This window comes from Lagopus muta, chromosome 5 (assembly GCF_023343835.1).
Source record: "Lagopus muta isolate bLagMut1 chromosome 5, bLagMut1 primary, whole genome shotgun sequence".
NCBI lineage: Eukaryota > Metazoa > Chordata > Aves > Galliformes > Phasianidae > Lagopus > Lagopus muta.
The window spans coordinates 50,182,855-50,207,398 of NC_064437.1; the positions used below are offsets into that span (position 1 = coordinate 50,182,855).

The 24,544-nt window shown below is 42.4% G+C and overlaps 1 protein-coding gene across 1 annotated transcript; it reads left to right on the forward strand.

The window, feature by feature from the left end:
• The first annotated feature begins 5,906 nt into the window (after positions 1–5,906).
• RPP30 (ribonuclease P/MRP subunit p30) lies at positions 5,907–24,470 on the forward strand. Its single transcript, XM_048946958.1, has 11 exons — positions 5,907–6,108; positions 6,853–6,908; positions 7,218–7,274; positions 7,996–8,070; positions 8,605–8,676; positions 13,719–13,808; positions 15,821–15,937; positions 19,468–19,497; positions 19,925–19,962; positions 21,125–21,204; positions 24,052–24,470. The coding sequence occupies exons 1-11, from the start codon at positions 6,027–6,029 to the stop codon at positions 24,156–24,158; spliced, it is 804 nt and encodes a 267-aa protein (XP_048802915.1). The 5' UTR covers positions 5,907–6,026; the 3' UTR covers positions 24,159–24,470.
• Positions 24,471–24,544: the final 74 nt, after the last annotated feature.

Below are 24,544 nucleotides of genomic sequence, written 5' to 3' on the forward strand. Positions count from 1 at the left end.
GGCGGCGGCGGCGGCGTGCTCCGACGGCGGCGGGGAGCGTGGCGCGCGGAGCCGGGATCGGGCCGGCCGCCGCTCCGCCCCCGCTCCCTCCTCCCGCGGGCGGCGGGACGGCCGCGGTGTGCGGCGGCATGGGAGCGGGCAGCGCTGCTCCGGCCGGGACGGCTCGCGGAGAGTGCGGCGGATGCAGCACCGGGAGGGCGCGGGAGTGCCGAGCGCTGCGGGACGGTGCGAGCTGTGAGGGCTCCGCCGCTGCGGGGAAAGGGGACCACGGCGCTTCGTGGTGCTCTCCCAAGTACGCGTGTCTGCGGGCTTAGGGATCTTCAGGATTTAGATTTCTCCCTTATTATTCTATCAATGTGAATTCCAGTACCTGCGTTTCCTTTTTTATTACTTATATTACATTGTTTTCAACTCATTCACTACCCCACGTGTAATCCTTTCAGTAAAGTTAAAAAACAAAAGCAAAAACAGAACAAAACAAAACAAACAAACAAAAAAAACCCAAACGAAGCAAAAACCAACACCAACCAAACCATTTCTTTTAACTACTGTTGGTACTGCAGAGATCCCAGAACCGAGACTCCTGATCCCATTCCGGATACTTCAGAGCTTTCTCAGTTCTGGAGGTCTCTTCCCCACCTCCAAGCACAGCAAGGACTGAGTCTTCAGGGGGATGACCACAGAGAATCATGCTTGTCGGGATGCTGTCATGCTAGACCGTAAGTAGCAAAAGCATGAAACGCACTTGCTTCTTATGTATTTCTAATGCAAGAGAGGAGCTAGACAACAGAAGAAACAAGAGCCCTCAGATGGATCATAACCATTGACCAATGTCACTGTTATATGAGAGGAGTAATTGGAGGTAATGGCACAGCAGCACTATTTTTAGTACGCACAACAGGGAGAGAAGAACCATTTGTGTGGCCCAGCAGTAAGAATGAGCTGACATCATGCAGCCATAAAATCCTGCTTTGAAGAAAGACCTGGTAACTACTCAGCTATCTGATAAAACTCATCTGTCACTCCTAGCACCAATCCACAGCAAACATATCATTCTCAGTTTTAATGAAATCTTCCATTCTGTCAGCATCGCCTTACCCCCAGAACAGGCCTTTTAACACATGTGGTAGTGTGTTGGCCCCACTCCTGTGAGCAGGACCAAGGGCTGGGGTCAGGTGAGGGGAGAAGCTGCCCTGGCACAATGTGAGTGCAGGCAGCTCCCCAGGGTCACAGTATCTCAAACAGTGAGCAGCACTGGGCAGCTCAGGTGCTGGCTTTCCCTGCTGCCTCCACATCTTGATTTGAGTAGGATCATAAAATAAGCAATTTCAAGTTGTGAGATCAGCTCTTTGACCATTACAGAGCTAAAAGTGTTCTCCTGTTCAGACTTTTCCAGCACTTCAGTGTTAGCTGCCTTACTGTGTCCACTCGCAATAAAATCCTTCCCTGTTTAACTGCCCACAGCATATTCCAGAACTTAGAGCTGCAGATGACTTACCTTCCAGGTGATAGAGCCCCTGTCCTTCCTCCCCTGCTAAGCAAATAGTAAGAGGAAAATGAATTTTTGGTATGGCAAGGACACATCAAAATAAGTTAAAGCATTAAGGCAACATGTGGAGAAAGGAGATTATTTCCTCATTGTGTGAATACATTTTTCTAAAATAGTATCTGAGATCGGAACTGGAAAAATTTTGTTTAAAATAGATTCATATCATAAGAACTGATAACATTGTGTAGTTTAATACTTGCTGTAAGGCAATTTTTCAGTTACTTAAAACATCACTTCACAGAGCAAATTATAATCTGGGGCTTCCTGCAAATGTGTTGACACAGTTCATTAAACACTCATTCCTTTTGACAGCCCTTCATGGATTCCTTCTGGAACATGACACTAGAAAGTGTACTCAGTGGAATATATGCACAATCATTTGCGTGTTGTATGTACCCATCTCAACCTAAAAGGGGGTAAAAGTCTCATCTTTTTTCTGTATCAAGTCCCCATACAATTAATTAGAAGTTAATTACTTGACTTCTTTCCTTCTCAAAGATTACATGCAGCCATTCTTTGTGTTTACTCTCTTAATCTTATATTTTAAAAGATGAGCCAATTGAAGTCAAAGAGATTTATATCCTATAACAGAAAGGGAGGTTATATGCTATCACAGAAAAAGGCAAAACACTGGCAAGATTAAGCCTCTCTAAAATCTTTTCCTTGAAATCTTTTCACTGGGGCACACTTAGAAAAACCTTCCAGTTTCCAGGACTGACTCTGCTCTCCCTGTGTGCTTCAGAGGTTTTTCCCATCTCCAGTGCCTCTGACAGCAGAGAACATTCCTCATTCCATGGGACTACATCTGTTCTATTAATTTAAAATCAAACACATACAGCATTAGAAGTTGATCCTTCCAAGTCAACATTCTGCTTTTGTCTTCAGTGATCCTAAATAAAAATTCTAATTGTTGTTCCAAACAGCATACAGAAATTAAACCTATGGTTGGCTGACTGGCTGTCTTGAACAAGCTGACATTTGTGAAACCTCTCTCCCTTTTCAGGATACTAGCTCTTCACCTAACATTAGGCTTCAATAAATAGCATCAAATCCATTTGTCACAGCTTAGCTAACTGTCCTTTGAGTACTTTAGGCTGCTTACCTATAAAATCTTCTTCATATTTCTGTGTACCCCTTACTCTGTTGTAGGGCTCTCGTCCACCATTTTTCATGCACTTATTGACATTTTTATTGATTTTTCTTTGAAGTTTTTCTTTGATTTTTTAAAGCTTTTTAAAAGCTTTTTTTAAAATTTCTTTTCCCTCAAAAAATAATTATATTTTTTCTCCACCAGAGGAGGGAAATATATTAAAAAGCCACAGAACATCTTCAGAATTTAGGACTCATACAGAGCATAAAATACAACAGTAGGTATTTATATCAATTATTTGCTTCCGTGTTGTTAAGGTAAGGTAAGATAGACGTGTTTGGAGGAAATAAAGGAAATAAAATGTCACCAGCACATGTTGATTTGGTGAGTCCAGTCTGTTTCTATGAAGGTGCCTGTGACGAAAGAACTCACGCTACATTCTGGATGCTTCACCCCTCTGCTGAGGGTGTGCTGCTCACAGAGTCCATTGGAACAGCAGGTCTTGCTAGTTCATGGCCCGCTGCCTGAAGTGGGTCCAGGACTGCAGCATGCAGAACTTCAGGAGCAGCCCAGCTTAGTAACTATTTCCCCCACACAGCTGTATCTGCAAAACAAGATCTGTGCTCATCTTAACATAAAATCTTAAAGGTGTTGCTGCATTTTCATTCTTAAGCAATTTAATTCTGGATCCTTTTCATCCCACAACATGAGTATGAAATGTAATAAAGAGGGTTTTTCTTCTTGCTATTTTCCCTTCTTTTTTATCATCTCCCTTGTTGTCCTTCCTTGCCTGATCCAGTCTGTCTTCATAAACTGTCATTTTCATTTGCCTGTTATATATATTTTTTCTTTCCTTTTCATCTCCTATTCCTGGAAACCAAAATAAGTCTGGTGAAGACCTGCTGCTGGGAATAATAAATAAAGTATAGGTACACATTTCTTCTACCTTGGGGAAATACGTTGTCAAAATATTTAGAATATTTTATCAGGCTGGTTAAAATTCCATGGACAAATATTATTGGAACCTTGATTTTTATTCCCAGCATGTAGTTAACAAATAACACTCCTGTCCAACTTCTAGCAAAGATGTTGCAGCTGCAGTTTCTTTTCTGTCTTTTCTTGCTTTTGTGAAAATAAATCATCCCCACTCTGTGGCAGTGAAATAGAGAGGTAACCATTCACATATCTGGCATTTCTTATCATTGTCAAAATAAATACTTGCACCTGTGCAAGCAAAATAAATGTGAAGTGATGTCTTCCTTTTTTGGAACCAGCAAATATGAGCAGCAAGCTGTCAGCTGAAAAGAAAAAAAACAATTAGAATGAAATTTATTCTAGAAATTCTTGATCACTCTGAAAAACAGTTCTCATCCCTGAAACTTCAGCCTGCAACTTTATGAAGGAAACTGTGAAGGTTATGATTAAAGTGACCCTGAGATTCAAGCTATTGAGTTGCTGAGATAGGTGGTGCCAAATATCTTTAGCTACCTAAAATGCTAAATGCAGAACTAAAGCCAAAGAAACACATATATATACATATATATATATGACAGCTGCTACCCTGGGCTGCCCACTGGAGGCACATTAGAAGAATATCACTTCATAAGACTTGAAAAGGTCTTCCTTACAATTTAAATATGGTGTGAAAAACATAGCCAAGGGGGAGAAAAATTGGCTGCATTTAGGAGGACTTCAGGACAGATGAAACAAAGCATGTTTGAAGTTTGTGACTGACAGTGAGGACCACAGCTATGTTTTAAGTAGATCGCTGGGGCTGGTCTAAACAAAAATGTTAACATCCAAGTAGCTGATGGAGGAAATAAGGTTGCACACTGATGTGCATAAGTAATTGATGATATGCGGTGCTGGAAGGGCCATCACAGAGATAGAGTTCTGAATTGATGTTTAAGTGCTCTCCATTTTAAGTGCTTCGAGGAATGGTTTGTTTTGCTTGTCTGTTGCCAGACACAAACGCTGCTTAATCTTGTTTAATGTCTCTGAACATTAGTCCAATAGGGCCATTCACAAAATAATTGATACATGTTTATGGATTTCTTCTTGCATTTATTTAGACAAATTAAATCAAGTTCCATCATACACTGTCAAAGAAAACTTCAAATAATGCTTTGAGCTCTCTCTGAATGTTCACACACTTAACAGAAGAGCCTTGAGAAGACAATTTGGGCTGTGTGTTCAGATAAATGGCAGAGAAGCAGCTCTGGCTGTTCCAATAGGAAACATGTTATGGGCACAGGTAGGTCAAAGCAGAACTCCTTTGCCAAAACATAGAAGGAAGGGACACCTTCCAGAGAGATCTGGACAGGCTTGAAAAGTGGGCCCACAAAAACCTAGTGAGGTTCAACATGGCCAAATTCAAAGTGTTATATTTGAGCTGGGGCAACACCAGACATTCAGACTGGGAGAAAAACTCAGTGAGAGCAGCCTTGCAGAGGAAGACTTGGAGTCTTGATGGACAAATATTTGGATATGAGCTAGCAGTGTGCGCTTGCAGCCCATAGGCCAACTGTATCCTGGGCTGCAGTGAAAGAGGGGTGGCAGCAGGGAGAGGGAGGTGATTGTTCCCCTCTGCCCTACCTTTGTGAGGCCCCATTTGGAGCACTGTGTCCAAGCCTGGGCCCCCAGCACAGGAGTGATGTGGAGCTATTGGAGTGGGTCAGAAGGATGGCCATGCAGGTGCTCAGAGAGCTGGAGCACTTCTCTGGAGATAGGCTTGTTCAGTCTGGAGAAGAGAAGGCTTCAGGGAGATCTCATTGCAGCCTTCCAGTGTTTAAAGGGAGCTTATAAAGTTTTCAGCCTGTCCCAAACAACAACGAAAGGAAGTCATTACCACCTGTATTTCACATATTCCATACTGATCAGCAGCAATAAAATAAGTGAGTTTTGCAACAGTGCTACAGAGTCAAAGCGTATGTGAGTTGCAGTCCACTGGAACTGTTCAGCGCTTCTGCATTTTAGGGAATATCTCTCAGGAATCTAGGGATGCGTCAGCCTAAGATTTTATTTCACATTTTTAGTCAATGCAGGAAAATTACGGCCTTAACTAGGAACGGCTCCTCTCCCGGCACGCAGGAGCAGCGCTCGGAAGGAGGCGATCCGGCCGGTAGAGGAGCAGAAGCGCGGCTCCCCCTGCTGGGCAGCACGCGCACCCCGAGCGCCCGCCTGCTCCGCCCCCAGCGCAGCCTTCACGGTCGCGTTCGGGAGCTCCGGAAAGCTCACACCCCCCCTCGCCCAGAGCCCCGCCTTCCTGGCCGAGGCCCATCCTGCTGCCCTCAGCAGGACTACAAGCCCCAGGTTGCTCCAGGCTGCCGGGGGCGGTGCCGGCGCCGGCTGCGCCCATAGTCTTCGTTCCGCCCCGCGCTGCGCAGCATGGCCGGCTTCGCCGATCTGAACGTGCCGCAGGGCGCGGACAGGAAGGCCGTGCAGAGCCTGCTGGAGACTGCAGCGCATCGTGAGTCGGGGCTGGGAGCCGGGATGTGTTGTTGAGGCAGGGGCGGGCTGTGCTGGGAGATTCTAGCTGAGGGCTGCGGCAGCGGCGTGAAGGCTGGAGAAACGGGGCTGGGCGGGGTGGAAGCTCCGTGCACCGATCCTGCTCTGCCCCTCGTAGGGCACAGGGTCTGTGCCGTGCCTGAACGGCGCTTTTAACATTTCCGGTTACTCTCCAGTCTCTGCAGAGAACTTGTTCCAGGGTTGCTGATCTTCAGCACAGGTTTCATGGCTTCCTTTAGACCTGTCCACTACGGACAGGACGTGGTCACGTCTTCCCTCGTAAAGCACCTTCCAGTCTGCTGCTGCTGCAAGGCTCAGCCTTAGCATCGATGCAGAGCCAGGACCTGGCAGCCTTTCGCTTACCCCACTGCCCACCAGGCTCCCAACCACACCTCAGCCTGCCCAGCCGCTCCCATTAGGTAGTTGTGGATCTCCGTGTGCCGTAGCACTGGCCGTGCAGTCCCTGCCCCCGTCGCTGTCAGTCAGTGAGGATGCATTGTCAAGGCTGGGTTGTGTTAAAAGAAATTTGTACTCTTAAGGCACATCTTTGGTGAGTTAACGTTCAGAAAAGTTCGCTGTGAAAGGTAAATGTGCACATTGTTATTAATTTTGAGATATTTAAATAACGAGCATGTGACAGTTTTCTGCTTGTCTCTTTCCATTACTTGCTGAACAAAGCAGGCTCACAATGTGTTCACTTCTTTAGTGGGATATTCTGCAGTCGCTCTTAATCACACCATCGATTTTAAAGAAAAGAAACAGGTAATTTCAGTTCTGCTTCGTTGTTGGTGATGGATTTGCTCTCATAAATCTGTGTGCTGCTCCTCTCCCCTTTGTTTTTACATACTCACTTAAATGAAGTGTATTTGTATTTATATTTATAATGGAACTCCGATTTTTACAAGTTTGTATTACTGCCCTGGAGTTAATTTTTACTACGGTCTGTGAATTGTCTCTAGGAAATACTTTTGTTAGCATGGCAAACTTATTTTTGGAGTTGGAACACAATTTCTGTGTGCATTCTAAACATCCCATTATGTTTTGGATAACTTTGTTTTGTTTTCTTTTAAGGAAATAGCCAAGCCGGTATCTCCATCAGAGCTGTTTCCATCTTTGCCTATTGTGCAGGTGTGTTTATTGTGTTCCAGCTATGAGTTGTTTTACTGAGCTGCATTTTTTCCTTTGTGTGTTACACATGATATTTTTTTCATCGTCTGTTAAAAAAAACATAGGAGAAATTTGTCCACTGCTTGTTTCTTCGAACTCCCAGCACTGGAAGAATGTTAACGCTCATGTTGGAGGAGGCTGTGTCCTTTATTTCAAAAATTATTCTTTAAAATTGCTGTTTATGAATTCTGAATAATCTTGTAGTTGAATAATTGCAGTATAATTGTCTGAATTTGAGCCTGAGGTTTGGAAATTATTTCCTGGATTTGATGAACAAGATTTGGATGTAGTGAACCAATTCTGATGTATGTTAATTAAGGAAATGCTTTTGCTTCCAGTCATGGCCTCTTTGGAAAACCAGAATGGTATTAATAGAGCACACTCATATTTTCCATATGATGTGTTTTTTGGTTTTTTTTTCCTTCTTTCAATTTTTCTCCTTTAAATTGATCCATTCCTCAGAGAAACACAATGAGCCTTTCTTTCTGAAGGGCAGATACAATACCCAACAGATCAATATAAAGAATATGTGTGTTTTTTTTTATATTAGGGAAGCATAACTACAGACTTATAGGCAAGAATTGGTGCAAGGCACAACTTTCTTTTTATAGTAACAGGGTGAAAGTTGTCATGAAGTTTTGCTTTGGAGCTTTTTTAATCTTGTATTATTTTTCCATCATAGGGGACATCTAAAAGACTTAAAGTCTTAACCCGGCTGACACTTGTTGTTTCTGATCCTTCCCACTGTAATCTCTTGGTAAGTACCTTCAGTGTATCTGTTTTTCCTTTTTAATTATTACTGTTATTTTTTTTAATTTCCTTTTCTCAATGAAAGAATGTCACTTAGTTGTGTAGGGAAGGATTTAATGGATTTCATAGGATACTCAGTACTGATTTCTCAGATCAGATCTTTAGAATCTGAAGCATCATGAGGGGATGCGGGTTTATGAAACTGGATGTGACTGTGCTGATTACTTGTTAGTATGGGGTAGCAGTTCTGTTCCTTTATTCTTTTAATTGAATTCTGGACTTCTATATGTACACTAGAATACCAGGAGTGAGCTCTGTGTCTGTTTGTGGGACTGTGCTTGGGGCAAAAGGTATGTGTAAGTGGATGGGACAGGCCTCAGAATGACTTCAGGGAATTGGTCATGGTAGAGACCTACTATTTAATTAAATTATTGGCTTTGTTTTAGTGCTTGAAAATGGTGAGGGGATTTTCTCTTTATTATTGTGTATACATTTGTCACCTGCCAGAAGTCAAGGTAGTAATCATTTCCTCCTTTTGTAGAGATCTACATCTACAAATATAAGATTGTATGACATCATAGCTGTATTTCCAAAGACGGAGAAATTGTTCCATGTAAGTACTATCTGTAAGTTGTTATAGAACTGGCACTAACAATCAGTGTCTTGGAGTAGCTTGAGTGCATTCTTTGTTTTGATTTTGTTTTCCGTTTTATGTAGCCATGTCATGGAGCTAATTAAACAACGTAGGTTCCCTGGTTAGTGGACAGACTGAAAGACTGGGAGAAATCCCAGGAGGGCCTTGATGTGAGTAGTTGGTCCTAATCAGATCACTCGCAGATGTTTGACTTGCTTTCAAATGTTCAGCTCAATTTCATGTCAAAATGCTTTCCTTGCAAAAGGAAAAAAAAAAAAATCAAGACAGTGACACATCTGACCTACTGCAAGCTCCTAAGTCATATCATTAAGGGTGAATTGGAAGAGTTGGTAGAGGTGATCTGTCTGTATTGCCCTTGGCAGGCAGAAAGCAGATGTGCAATTTGAAAAAGGCACTGGGATACCAACTACAAACGGGAATCTTTTTGGAGGAACGCCAGTGTTTACTTTAAAGTGAGGTGGTCAGGGAGCTGAGTTTGGTTTTCAGTTAGGCAAAAGCTACTTTCTGGTTCTGATGAATGCCTATTTTTGAAACATTAAAACTATATTTTTCTGTTTTTTTTTTTTTTTTTTTTTTTTTTTTTTTTTTAAATTATTTCCTCTCCTTTTTGAAAACTGGAGAAGTATAAGGCAAGACGCTGTAACAGGAGGTGAACTTTTAAAGAAGCAGAAGAACTTAAGCATTAATTGTAACAGTGACGACTTAACGAAACTCATTTCTGACTGATTTTTTTTTTTTTTCTCCTGCAAGACTTTGGACTGCTGAGGATGTGCAAGAGTCAAAAGACTTCTAAAAGACTTTTCACTTCTCTCCATTCTTTTCTTTTGTGCTCTGTTAGCAGCATAAAATTATTGTGATTTATTCCAGATGCACCCAAGAGTCCAGAGGTAATTGGCTGGTGTAGTCACCGAGCCACTCTCAGAGATATTTGAAAAAGTTGTGGCAGTCAGGTGAAGTTCCCATGTGACTGGAAAAAGGCAGTGTCACACCCATTTTTAAGAGGGGTAAAAAGAATGACCCAGGGAGCTACTGACCTGTCAGCCTCACCTGTGTGCTGAGAAGGTCGTGCAGCAGATCCTTCTGGAAGCTATGGTAAGGCACATACAGGAGGAGAGGTAATATGGGATAACCAGCACGTCTTTACCAGGGGCAGATCTTGCTTGACCAACCTTGTTGTTTTTTATGGTGATGTAAGTGCAGACTGAGCATTGGGCCCGGGTGAACCTCATGAAGTTTAGCAAATCCAAGTGCATGGTCATGGCAACCTCCACTGTCAGTACAAGACGGGGAATGTAAGGATGGAACACAGCTCTGCCAAAAATGACCTGAGGGATCTGACGGATGGCAATCTGGATAGTAGTGTGCCCTACAGCCCAGAAAGCCAACTGTATCCTGAGCTGCATCAAAAGAAGAGTGGCCGGCAGGGTTAGGAGGTGATACTGCCCCTCTGCTCTGCAATGGTGAGACTTCACCTGGACTGTGTCCACATGTGGAATTCTTAGTACAGGAGAGACGTGGACCTGTTGGAGTGCATCCAGAGGAGGGCTACAAAAATGGTCCAAGAAATGAAACAGAGAGAGAGTTGGGGCTGTTCAGTTTGGAGAAGAGAAGGCTCAAGAGGAGACATTCAAAGAAGGTCAGGCTGGATGAGGCTCTGGGCAATGTAACTGAGCTGTAGGTGTCCCTGTTCATTGCAGGGGAGTTAGACTAGGTAACCTGTAAGGTCAACCCAAACAATTTTATGATTGCTCATACTTAATGACATGGCAGAGAAGGGCAGGGAGAAGATTCTCATTGATCTCATTTCTCAAATGAGTTCACTCAATTTATCATGTGTTCAAACAAGTACCTGAAGCTACTTAAAGATCATTGTAAGACTTTGGAGGAAGGGCAGGAGCTTGTCATGTAAAGATGGTTGTCTTTTGTTTTCAGACATCCGTGAGCTGGACATTCAGCTGCAACAACTTTGAAGCTGACATAATGCCTGCCCTCAGCCACACATTTCTTCAGGTTCCTTTCTGCTCTGCTTGTGCAGGTTCTTTCTTAGCTCCATGGCTGTTTGGTTGGAAGAACACACCTTTGATTGCAAAGTTATGCAGATTTTACCAAGTTATTTTGCAGGCAGGTCTGCTTTGCTGCTCTGAGCTTTGCTGCTCTGTGAGGATGGCTGTGCTCTGAGCAGGCCCAGTGCAGCTTCAAGCTGACACTCTCACAGATACAAACAGCATAATAGGAAGAAGACAGGATTGTAATGAGAACATCTTAATTTCTGTCGTGCTCAAAACTCTCTTGACCTGGGGAGGAAGCCAGATGTGTTTCTTACAAACAGCATGAGGTGAAGGGCATCTTCCTTATGCGTTCACGTACAGAGCAGATTTGTATGTTTGTATTTCGTTTAAAGATTTAAGATTTCTAAGTAAGTATGGAGAGTTTTGTAGAGTTATCAATGGGGAACATCAAGCACTTGGGATCTCAGTATGCATGTCTGACTCCTAATGACTTGAATCTTTCACTCTGCAGGATAAAGCTGCCTAGGCTGAATCTTGCACCACAAATTGTATTTTAAAATTGGCTGTTGGTAACTGTATTGCCTCAGTAGCATCCTCTTTCTCACCAACAATTTGGCACTTAGTTTGTTCTCCATAGGACAGGATTTCTCATGTGTTTATAGAAGACATATGTGACCATTGTAGATGGGCTTTAGTTTTAGCACAGCCTAAAAATAGTCAGTTCCCGCTTCTCACAAGTAAAAGAAGCTTTCCTATTACTGAGACAGGCAGTAATAGGCAGGCAGTGCTGAAAAATGTGCTCAGATTCTACAAATAATTTGTATCCTTGGGGCTACGAGGAAGTTGTGTTTGCCAAGATAACTGTAGGACATGCTCTTTATTTAAGGTTCCCAAGGAGAATTGTTTTTGGCTGCAGCTGGGATGCCTGCTCTGTGCTGTTATTGAGCTCTGGCCTGTTGCTTCTAGAAAGAAAATATGAATGAAACAAATCTTTAGAGTATTAGTTCTGCCTATTGTTTGTAGGAAATTAGTGATTCACCAGTATCTACAAAATCTTGCTTATGTAAGTCTGAGGATATACTGCAAAGCCAAATTTCAGAGTTTATTTGTAAAATGTTTGCCAAAGCAAACCTGTCTGTCTTCAGGCCATCCAAGCCCCGGTGAGTTTATCTCTGGTTGGCTGTTGTTTCCCAGCAGATGGAGCTCTTGCCTGTGGTGAGGCCAGGCAGGTGTTGGGCTGTCCAACTGCTGTATGGCATTTTCTGGATGAAGTTTTTGTTCAGATCCTTTTAGGAGGCTGGATAATCTTAACCTGCCTGCATGTGTGACTTGTCCAGGAGCCAAATCTGGGCTGAATTTAGGATGTTTAGAGAAATCTCCTCTGCAACTTTTTGTGCAGTTCAGAAATTCCTCTTTATGTGAAATTGTGACTCTTAATTATTATTTTTTTCTCAGTGATGTTTTCTGAGTTCTTCTTGTCCCTGGAATCCTGTAGATATCCTGGCATTTGGGTCACTTCCTTTTCCATTGCACATAATTTTCAAAATGGAAAAGTGTTTTCCACTGTTTCTGGAACTGATTAGGAGGGCTTGTTTTCTCATCACACAGGGCAGCTTGCCTGCTTCTAGTGTGTATTCTTGCTCTCCGTTTTTCTTGGATTTCTCTCTCTCTGAATTTTCTATGGTCTTACTGGCGTGTTTTCTAGGGTATGATTCAGAGCTATTTGCTTTGAGCGAGTTCCTGTTAATCACCTCTGTTTAAGTGGTAGTTTGTACTTCACGTAAGGATAAGATTAAAATAGGCTATTGTGGGGCTAAACTTGCATTTCAGATTTGTATTTGTAGTATATTCAACTTGTATTCTGCCTAAGAGAGTTAGTAAAGTTAGGGCTTGAAGATAAAGTTCAGTTTGACGGAACAGCTATCAACAGCGAAGTTAGGAAACATTCCTAAAGCTAGGTCTCTGCTCTCATGTCTGTGCAGATTTCATGTGAACAGACCATTGAAAGATGAGTTTGCAGAGCCCTGTGCTAGATTGGAGTGTCACAGTCCTGCAGCCCCACTGCTTTCATGCTGGTGCAAGGAGGGAGGAAGGGCTGGAACCTGGCCCAGATGTAATTGAAGCAGTGGATGGCAAGTTTCTGAGTGTGGAGAGTTCCTCTATATATTGGAAATTCCTTTTCAGCATGTTCAACATGCTTTATCTTCTTTGTTACAACAGTGCTTACAGGTGTTAATCTGGTCCTGTGTAATCATCTTTACAGGGTAGACTTACATAATTCCTACAAGTCCTGTGTGCATAAGATTATATGTAAATCAAGAGCTAGTTTTTATGTCCGTTTAATTTTCTATACGTGTCAGTGTGGAGATTTTCCACCCTTTGTTCATTCCTTCTCTATTAATACAGGATATGATTTGTGGTGTGAGCTCAAAGCCAGGTATTTAAACCATGAGCTCAGGTACAATCTTGAGACATCTCCGGAGGCTTGGTTTTCAGAAAGTTGTCTTTCTTATCCAGACAGGAAAGTGAGGTACCATGTCATGGACCCAGTACTGGGCATGTGGTATAACTCATCGCTTCTAAAATTCGTCTCCTATTTCAGTCTTTTCTTGGTTGCTGCTGGTAAAAGTACTTAAAGAGCTGCAACACTGGGCGAATGATGAGATTAGAGAATGATGGGTCCTTTATTAGCTGTGAGCTCTCTTACCAAAAAACAGCACTGCTTCTGTACGTCCCATGTCAGATAAGAATAAAGAGTAAGTTTTGTCTTTGAGTTGGTCATTATTTTATTGGAAAAGCTGTTCTGTAAGTGAGAAAAGGGCTGGGATTTTTAGCCTCATGTGCTCTGGCTGTGCACTTTGAGCACTGCTGTTCTATTGGCACACCTACAAGGTGTTGTACTTCATTTCAAAATTGAACTGCCTCTGGAGAGACATTTCTTGCATTATGTAATGGCACATCTAATAATCTGTTCCTGTTTCTTTGCTCTAGATCGCTTGCACAACTCTTGACGTGGATCTAGTCTGTATAAATGTAACAGAGAAGCTTCCGTTTTACTTCCGAAGGCCTCCTGTAAATATGGTAAATTGACACCTGTATTGTTTTTTTTTCTATTAAATGTCAGTCTGAATTGAAGTCCCTACAGTTTCCTTTTCACCATTCCCATTCAAGTGGTTCTTTTTATTTTCTTGCATAATGTATTGTTTTAGATGTCCTTCACTTCAAGGCCTCCACTTGCAGCATTTAATACGCATTGATGTGCGTTCGTTCTTTTTCCTTTCTGTCCTCTGCTTCTGAAGACAGAAAAGATGTTTCCAAGGAGTGGAAGCAGAACCTTATGACTATTGCTGTGCCAGTGAGATGTAGTGTGATTGCTGACAGAGCTGCCTCCCAAACCAGAAGGGATTGTACAGCTGTAAATAGTCTTGTAATTTGAAAGATGGGAGAATGTGAATGACAGTATTGATTTGGGAGAAGGATGTTGTGTTAGATATTCGGAGGGCGATGTATTGAAACCCTACTTAATCAAAGGAATGTCTTGGGAAGTAAACTAAATGTGGGATTGCTCAATATCTGCTGTGGGACTCAAACTAACTATCTGTATGTATTAAGTATTTTATTAATATAATTCTGCCTACTGTAGGTGATTTGGCAGAAAATTTAATCTGAACACGTGGTTACTTGAACCAGTATTTTCTTTTAAGTTTATGTCAAGGTTTGTTCTGCTTGGATGTTTTTGGCTGTTGTGTAGTCCTTAGTGCTTTAGGATTTAAAGCTGGAACTGGCTAGAAATCCTGCTTCTGTCTTTTAGAGAAACTTCGACCTAGAAAAACCAGAATCAACCCTGAAACAGAACAAAAGTAGCTATTTGGAATTTACCACAGACTTAAAATTCAGTATTCCATTTGGAATAAAAATCTTGTATAAAATGTTGTCTGAAAGTACCCTCACTGCTTGAAACTCTAGGAGCTGACCCAGGTGAGGAGATACTTCCCTCACAAGCTGTTTCTCGTCTTCTGCACTCCGAGCTTCAAGGCAGTCTCTCAGACTGGTTCTGTGCATCCTCAGGCAGTGAGGTTTGGTTGTTTTGATGCCAGGCAGGCAGACTAGCTGCCAGCTGGAGGAGCAGGCATGAGGTTAAAAGTATCCTTACCTTGAAATTGGTGTATTGCCATTACCCGTTTTGGTTTTGATAAATACAGTTGTCTTGTTTGCAGATGTTGGACTAGCTCTGTGTAAAACATTTAAAATGTACATAGCTTCTACTGAGCTTCCATGCAGCTGTTATGGCTGGGTTAATTCCGTCTGTATTCAATTACTGGACTCTCTTACTGCATTAGCATTGTAGTGTTTTATAATATGAGTGGAAGCACAAAGTAGCATTTTGCACAAATGTATTATAGACCAAGGAATGAGAAACTCCTAGCTTGGAATTGTCTTTACCACTGTGTATCCTACAGGAAGTTGTTCAACCTTTCTCTGTATTTTTGAGAGAACAGGAATACAAGGCTTTGGTGAGGTACTTCCACAGATGGCAAAGAATGTTAAAGCAACTGAATATACACTAAGTTCTGCTATTTGGAAACTTTACTGTGACCTGCTGTTCTTTAAAATGATCACAAACAGCAGCACAGTGCTGTGAGAGAGAGGAGACAGGACCTCACTGCTACATTTGTGCAAAGATGAATTCCTCATATGCAAGATGTGGTTGCTGTGGAAAGCAGTGTTATTGCTTATCGCCAGCAGTGGAACAGGAGGAGGAGGGTCCTGGAAGTTTCTGGGATCAGCAGTTTATGATCAGCAGTAGTTACTTGCTTCATCCTCTCTGAGACAGTGGAAAGCCAATTACAACTATTAAGTAGGTGTTATTTCTTTGCTCATTAAACCTCATCTTTCTATCCTCCCAAGAAACACAACTGGTGTACAGTGAAATTTTTTCTCCCTGCACTTCATATGATGCTGGAACAGTATCTCCTTCATTTTTTTTCATAACACAGTTAAACTGTGAATAAATTGCATCAATGATAGTCAGTGGTTGTTAGATTGTTCTGCTTCTCTCCTTTTGATTTTTGTTCACTTCCTTTCATGTGAAGGCAATAGATCGAGGCATTTACTTTGAACTTCTTTACACGCCTGCCATCAAAGACTCCACAATGAGAAGATACACAATTTCAAATGCGATCAGCCTGATGCAGATCTGCAAAGGAAAGGTAAGCTCTCAAAGTGAAAGCAAGCTAATTAATTTGGTTCAAATTCTCCTGGAGTTGAAGACTGAGCCATTTTAAATGAGTGTTGATGACAGGGTTTATGAAGCTGTGACTGAATCTTTGCCTACTGATACAAGAACGTGATTATTCTGGTTCCAGATACTTCCAGCCATGCACCTCTGTATGCTATCCTCTTAACCTGTCAAACTGCTTGGTTCTTCTTTTCAGAATAACCTATCTGTTATTTTGGTATGTAATACCCAGAACAAAAGGAAAAAAGTTTGCACTAGAACTGAAATCCATGCATCTCTTTAAAATCCCCCACTTCAAAGGTCTGATTCACCAAAAGCACTTTTTTGAAAACATACCTTGAACATGGGGGAGAAAAAAAAAAAGGTAGAAATCCTGTTTGTTTAACTGTTAGGAAATCCCCACTGTAGAGAACAGATCCAACAGCTTGCTGGCTCCAAGCCAAGGTTTTGCTGAAATCAGATCAACTGCATTCTTCCCTGCTACTGAAACCAAGGGAAGAAGTAATCCTTGCAGCTGAGATGCCAGTACTCCATTGCTTTCATGCCTCGCCTCCTCTCAGGCCACCAAGCTAAGCTCCCTGCTATGTCGGTCCTCTCAGGCTGCATGCTTTTAAAAGGGAAGCGTATAGTAGTACGTATCGGAGTTAAAAGAGATTGTAGCTCCCATCATTCTTACTAGGAAGGACTTTTGCTGTATTTAGCTAGTCTAGAGAAGCCTAAACTGGTGTTACCCTGCAGATGCAACCTGAAGTAGGATATAGAGCTTGGGAGGCCAATTAAAAGCAGAATTGTCATTATTGCAGTTCCCCATAGGAGTGGTTACCTGTCTTATAGGACGGGAGTCTCTAAACAGATGAGTACAGAAAAAATGAGCACTTAACATGATCTTTCCTGAGAAGCTTATCTCTGGAGGTTAGTCACACAAAATACTGACTTAAACAAAAGGCACGTGCACACAGAGACATGTAGGACACCTCCTTGCCAGCTCTCCTCTTTCCTATATGCAGCTGAACATTTCTCACTCAGTTGCTTATTTGTATTGCACAAGTTGAGTTAGCATCACAGAGTGAGAGTTTGGTCTGTGTACAAGAGCCTTTTCTTTCTGCATGTGTCTATTTAATACACCATTTGTGTGTGGGAGGTAAACTGTCTGACGCTGGACTCCATGATTTGTTGTAAGCCAATTGGAAAAGCTAGAAATGGATTACTAGTTTGTCATTGTTTCTTGCCTATATTTTTTGTTTCTGGGCTTGTTACCTTGTGGGCCAGCAGAGAAAACTATTAGTGCTTACTGGCAGTTTCTCTATCAGTTATATAAAGGCTCTTTTTACCAAGATGTAGTGAGGTTGTTCCATGGGCTGCTTTCATTGGCACTTTGCACGTCAGTCACCTTTTGTACAGCTTTTTGTACACTTTTTTTAAAGGTGCTGAGTTTGTAGCGGCTTTTGGATCTGTTTGTTTTTCCTGTTATAGTAGCACGGAGAAACTTCTGGAAACTTAGTGGCCAAGGAGCTGACCTTCAGCAGAGTCCCTAGAATATTTGAAAATGTGCAGGGAATGTGGGAGGGACCTGCTTGCCTTGTCGGACAGAAGGTGCATGTAGCCACAGTCCTTCACATTCTGTGTTTTGGTAGCAGCGTTACGTACTGCACCCAGAGCAGTGTGCTGAAGAGCTGCTTTCTCTTTTACCTGAGGAGATGATGGTTTGCCTTTGAGTTTTTCCCTTAGCCCTTGCCTTGAACTTGCCTTTGCCTGCTTCTCCTCTGTTTGCTAGCTGTACTTTTCTTGTCTGTTTGTCTCCTCCCTTCTTACCCAATCCTCTAACTGGAAGTCAGTTAGCTTTGAATCAGCCAGGACATGTCTCCAGTACACAGCAGTGAACCACGGTCCTGCAAGGATGGGTTCAAGATGGCATAGCTGCTCTGGGAGCTTTTCTGAGTTGAGAAGACAGGAATTGGTTTTTACAGCTCAGAGCAGCAGACACATTTTCACAGTGAACTCTCACAGTCAGCACCAATGAAGCTCAAAAGCACCCTTGAGGTCTGTAGTACAGTCACTTTAAAGATGAACTACACAGAAGGAAACAAACTAGGCTCTGTGCTGTTAAGTCACTTTGATGTATGAATTGCTTCTGCTTCTGGCTTTCCTTATGCTTGTGCAGAGTTCTCAGCCCCTCCTTTTCCTTCTCGACACATGAGGAAACCTTGGGCACAGTGTGCACAGTGCAGTCATTTCCATACAAACAGCTCTTTCATGGTTTGTGTTCTAGCTGTGTACAGAGCATTTTCTTCCAATATCTGCCCTGCTCTTTGCTGAGGGGACAGTGGGACGAGTGAGCAGTACTTTGGAAAGGGATCATAAGCCCTACCATGTAACTGGAGGTGGTGTGGTGTGTTGGTGGTACTGACGTCAGAGAGGTACTGCCTCAGTACCAATTTCATTGTTGCGCACTCAAGCAGGAATCCCCAAAGCTTTTATTTTATATATGTATGATATATATATATATATATGTATTTTATTTTTATATATATATGTATATGTATATATATATATTTTTTTTTTTTTAAGTGTGTGGAATCTTTTTTCTGCTGCAGTTTTCTGCCTGCACTAAACAATCTTCCCTTGAGTGAGCATCCTTAGTGGCTTAACATTAGAAGAGCACTGGCAGCTGAGCTGTGCTATCTGCCAGCCCCTGAGCAGTCATGTACCTGTTGTGTAGAAAACATTTGGCAGTGAAGGGAGGAGGATGTCTTTCTGCCTGGTGCTTTTCATGGGGATGGAGGTTTGGTGTGAATTGGCTGCCTTTACCTGAATGCAGACTGGTTTCCTCCATCAGCATGAGTTTGATTAAGCTAGCATGATAAGGTTGGGTTTCACTGCAATGCAAAGAGTAGGTTGAAAATTTGGGAGAGTCAGGGTGCCTAGAGCTGTGGTTTGTAAGCTGCATCTGAGGGATCCTGGGATTCTCTTACAAGTTCATCCATGCCTTCCTTAGTATAATGCTCAGCATCCACCCTGTGCCTGACTGCTCTCACGTGGCTCCCTGTCCCTTTCAGCTACTGTCACCAAAGGCAGTAGTACTTAACACAGTGTACACAACTCTGCATTTCTTCATTTCCCTTCAAGTCCCTTCAAAGTTCCCTATAAGAGATATGCTTGTTTAATAGCATCATTAAGATTTATACTTCTTGGCCATAGCTCTCTAAAAGGTGCAGTGCTCATTCAGCTCATACCTCTCTGTGCTGAGGTTTATAGCTACAAAGAACAACTTGTCCCTGTGGCTCTCTCTCTGTAGATACTGGGGAGATAGCTTGGGCTTATTTCAAACTAATACCTGGCTGGAGTTCTGTTCATCTGAGTGCACTGGACACTCACAGTTAATTGTGTTGTCACCCTGAACTTAGCAAATGCTCATGAAGTCCTTGCTGTTCGTAAGTTTTCCATTTCTTGATGCTGTCTGACAGATGAATGTTTGTTCTTTTATTCTCTTGTGTTTTGCAGAACATCGTTATATCTAGTGCAGCTGAAAGAGTAAGTCCTGGATTTTTGTTCAAGTGAAAACAGTTTGAGCATTTATTTTCAGCTCAAAATACTTAAAATTACAATTTTTACATGTTAATATATAACTAAAGTTCTAAGATTTCAACCTTGTGTGTTTTTAATCAACTGTTTTACTGAAGAATTGTGCGGGTTTTTTTTTAATCTGTTTGTTTTGCTTTGCTTTTGTCGATATGGTTTTTTCTGTGACAGTTTTCTTCACAGTCCTGGACTCTGTTTTGCAAAATAGTGGTATTTTCCTGATTGTTGTAGTATATCTTCAGCAGCTTGCTATTATGTAGCATTTATGTTTCCCTTCCTGAATGGCTGCTTCTGCAAACAGCTCTATCCTATGTGCTCACATTCTGCCAGCCTCCAACCTTCTTTGTTGTTTTTTTGTTGTTTTTTTTTTTTTTTCTAGCCTCTAGAACTACGAGGTCCTTATGATGTGGCTAATCTGTATCCTTTTTCCAAGTCAGAAATGGGAGTTAATAGTAACATGCAGAACTTTAATTGGTTTTGAGATTTTCCATCCATTGCTCTCCTTGAACTTTAGCTAGTGATGCTTGTTGGTGACTAATTCAATGAAACAGAGTGCATTGTGGGTGTGGAAGGAGCTACACAGATTCTTGGTCATGAAGCGACGTGATCTGTTGCTGTAAATAGTGATGTCTGAGTACGGTTACAGGTGAATTCTATGTTGTGATGTGTTGATATTTGTGTTGAGTGTAAGTGGGAGAAGGAGTAAAAACCCCATAATCATAAATCTTTGAATAAGAAAACTTTGAAGTCGGCGAGCACTGTGGACTAAACCAGAAATTAATTCTGATCTCAAAGGCACTCAGTCTTTGACAGAAGAAGCCATAAAACCATGTTTTTATTTAGGAAGAATAAGGCTCTTATCTTAGTACTAGTTTGATTCTTAATTTTTCAGTCCTTAGTTCCATATGTACAATCAAGTAAAGGACTGTGTTCTCGATAGGGAGCATCATTTCTCCCTTTCTTTCAGGAATTCAGATGTTTTTCCTCCTCCCCGCCCCCAGGTGTGTGTCCAGATTGCCTCTCAAAGGCAACGTGCGCTCTGAGTCGCTCTGAGTCGTGAGAACCGTGTGGGAGGGTTTACGGGCTGGAAGGATTTTATGTGTAACATCTCCTTCCCTCTTTAAAAAAGCAGTAAGGCTTAACTCAAATTAACATACCTAGTTTGGTGTCATCCCTATTCAAGGTGGCTGGGAATTTTTCAGTGTAATGCTTTTGTATTAGACAGTGCCCTTTCCCACAAAGCTGAGTTTTTCAAGGGGTACCTTTTTATTTGATTCTACGTTCTAAATAAAAAGATTCCTATGTTGACAGACCTTTGTTTTCAAATGACAGCTGCTTGTCTGGAAAAAAGCAGCATTGACAGGAGCCTTCCAGGAGGGCTCCTGGGGAACTGTAGCCAGGAGAATTGGGTGCCTCAGGTCTCTGCCTCTGGGTAACCTTATACAAAATGTCACTCCAAGTTACAGCGCTGCTAATTCCCAGTTATTTGTAGAGTAAGCAAATCTGTCATACAGTCTTCCTTGTTCTTTTTTTTTTTTTTTTTCTTCCTGTGAATTTTGATCCTGAACAAACTTGACAGAGGCTTGCTGTTTGGCTTGTCTGAAGGCGAAGCCAAGGCAGCTGTGTCCACCAACTGCAGAGCCACTGTGCTTCATGGAGGTAAGTGAAAAGCATGTGCAAACTTAATTCTTGCCTTTGTTAAGGTAAGTTCAGGTCAGTGCATGTTTTCCAAAAGGTCTGAGACCATAGAGAGCAAGTCAACTTGGGGTCTTTCCTCCCTTGTTCAGTGCGTGAAAAGGAACTTCTGCAGCAAGAGATGATTTCTGTGCTAGCAAATCACTGGCTGAATTGGTAGTGCTGTCTGTACTGGAGTACTTGCTTAACCACATTAAAAAGACACATTGTTTAGCTACAACACAGATCTGCCCGTTCTCCTGCATTTTGGAAATACTGTTTGTTTCAGAAAGAATTGAATGCTCCTATCTGTGACAGCAGCAGAAACTATGTCACTGACTTCAAAACACATTCATCCAGATTTTCTTGCATTTGCCCTCTTGCAGCATGACCACAGAAGCAGTTGTTGCTGTGTTTCCCTGATACTTCATTATGTAGTCTACTTCAGACTAGCTCACTTTTTGGTGTGGACCATTTCAAACTTGATGCAAAATCTGAAGTCCCGTGTGCCTGATGCTTAGGAGGAGATGTTTCATATGGTGTACCATGACTTTTAGTTTTGGTGAAACGAAACTTGCTTCCTTATACTCACCAGAGGAAGTTTGCAGTAGCTTTCTTCTATATTTGTCCATTTTAATATTAAAGAAAGTAGAAATTTAGCTTTTTGCCACCTGCAGAAATTAGAAGGTTTTATTATATGTCCTGATAGCAGTTTGTGTTCTAGCAATCAATGTAGACCCTCACTTCGCTTTGTGACCCTTCCATTCACCTTCTCTGACCTCCCTTTCATATGCTTATTTGCTGGTTCTTGGTGTTCCTAGATTTTTACTGTGTATTCTAATAGCAATTTAATTTTGTCACCAAGTTGTATCTAGCTGTTAATTTTTACTGCTTCTAGAATTTGTTGGATAAGTAGGTTCTAGTCTTCTTAACTTCTGTTGCTCTAAGTTGCAAACTCATGATAGAATTTGGTTAGTATCTGTTATTTTAGTAGAATTGCGGTTTTAATGTGCTGTAAATTCACAGTGAGGAGCTTTGATCTCTTCAAGAGTGCATTTCTATGAACAGGGTCATCCAGCCTGCTACACTACTCATCTACATAGTGACAGTGTGTTGGAAGAATTTCTCACAGAATCACAGAATTGTAGGGGTTGGAAAGGACCTCTAGAGATAGAGTCCAACCCCCCTGCCAAAGCAGGTTCCCTACACCAGGTCGCACAGGTAGGCGTCCAGGCGAGTCTTGAACATCTCCAGAGAAGGAGACTCCACAACCCTCTTGGGCAGCCTGTTCCAGTGCTCCATCACCCTCACCGTAAAGAAGTTCTTGCGCACATTTGTGAGGAACTTCCTCTGCTGCAGCTTATGTCCGTTTCCTTTTGTCCTGTCTCCACGTACCACTGAAAAGAGACAGGCCTCACCACTATGGCCCCCACACCTCAGGTATTTATTAACCTGGATTCCATCCCCTCTCACTCGTCTTTTCTCAAGGCTAAACAGACCCAGTTCCCTCAGCCTTTCTTCATAGGGGAGATGCTCCAGGCCCTTCACCATCTTCGTGCCCCTCCGCTGGACTCTTTCCAAGAGATCCCTGTCTTTTTTGTACTGGGGAGCCCAGAACTGGACACAGTACTCCAGATGAGGCCTTACCAGGGCAGAGTAGAGGGGGAGGATCACCTCCCTCGACCTGCTGGCCACGCTCTTTTTAATGCACCCCAGAATGCCATTGGCCTTTTTGGCCACAAGGGCACACTGCTGGCTCATGGCCAACCTGTTGTCCATCAGGACGCCCAGGTCCCTCTCTGCAGAGCTCCTCTCCAGCAGCTCATCCCCCAGCCTGTACTGGTGCATGCAATTATTCCTCCCTAGGTGCAGAACCCTACACTTGCTTTTGTTGAACCTCATCTGGTTTCTTACTGCCCAGCTCTCCAGCCTGTCCAGGTCTTGCTGAATGGCAGCACAGCCTTCAGGCGTGTCAGCCAATCCTCCCAACTTCGTATCATCAGCAGATTTGCTAATAACTTGCATAAACTTCTCTCCAGTTTATGTGGAATTTCTCAAGACCTTCATTTTTCTTACCTATGAAGTTAAAAAAAAAAACAGGTGTAATTTTCCCATGCCCCAAAAAATAGTAGACCAGAGTAAGTCAGTATATTTTGGCAAGTTTCGTACGAAGCCACTTTGCTAGCAAGAGTATTTGTTAGTAGCCTTGTCTACCTCAAATCTGCAGTTTGCAGAGAAGCCTTATACTAGTGGTTCTGAAGTTGGACTGGTTTTACTGGGTGTTTGGCAAACGTATGAGGAGTACCAAGAGTAGCATGATATGGTAATGCCGAGAGTTCTGCAAATAGAATGTTTGTTTGAATGCTATGAAGCTGCTTACTTTGTTTGTATATGTGAGTCTCTGCCAATATAGCTGTGCCAGTGTAGCCTTTTTAAGAACCCTGAAGTATGTGAATATTTATTTGTTTTATTTGAGAACGTTGTTTTGCTCAGAAATACTGAAATGCTTTTTTGACATGTGCTCAAGAATGTGTCTTTCTGTGGATACAGAACTAATAAAGCGTGCTTTCCTTCGGTTTCAAGCGTGTCCTCCCCACCCTCTCTCCCCCCAAGTCCCAGCAGACTCCCTCATTCTTGCTCTATTTCTGCACCCAACCTCATATTTCCCACTTCAGTTTCCTGAGTGTGTCCTATGTTCTGCCAATGCAAGTTGCTTACCTGCTGTGTGTGCTGCGTGGCTGGCTGGGAAGCATGCTGAATTGCAGTGAGTGTGCATGAAGTGCATTAGTGTAGGTTTATTTGAGGTAATTCAGTTTTGTTTGTGTATTCCAGAAACTCGGAAGAGTGCCTGTGGGGTAGTATACACAGTGAAGAAGCCTCACAAAATTGAGGAGGAAGAAACTGTGCCAGCCTGCAAAAAGGCTAAGACTCAAGCTTGAGCCAGTTGTCAACAGGAGCCTCCGCGCAGTCTTTACTCAGTGGCTGAGTCTTCCTCCACCTTCCAACTGGCTTGGTTCCTCACTTACTGATTATTTTTTTTTTAGCCTAAAGAATAATTATTTTTATGGTTTCTAAGTGAGGAGTTCTGTGGGAATCCTATTGCTGGGCTTCTGGACAAGGGCAGGAGGGAATCATTCCACCTTGTCCTGGGTCTTCTGGAATCAGTGAACTTGCACAGTAGAAAGTATCCCTAAGACAGAAACATTGTGTCAACTGCACTCTTTTTTTAATTAAAAATGGTTTCAAGAAGGCATGCCTGTAAAGTCTCACTCTTATAGTAACTGAAGTTTTAAAACATGTCTCTGTACTAAGCCTTAGAACCAGG

Bases quoted from the DNA above. Each gene is read 5' to 3' on its own strand.
- RPP30 (XM_048946958.1), top strand. From the start codon at position 6,027: ATGGCCGGCTTCGCCGATCTGAACGTGCCGCAGGGCGCGGACAGGAAG. The intron at 8,071-8,604 runs GTAAGTACCTTC...CTCCTTTTGTAG, and splicing joins CTTCCCACTGTAATCTCTTG to AGATCTACATCTACAAATAT. The intron at 13,809-15,820 runs GTAAATTGACAC...TTTCATGTGAAG, and splicing joins GAAGGCCTCCTGTAAATATG to GCAATAGATCGAGGCATTTA.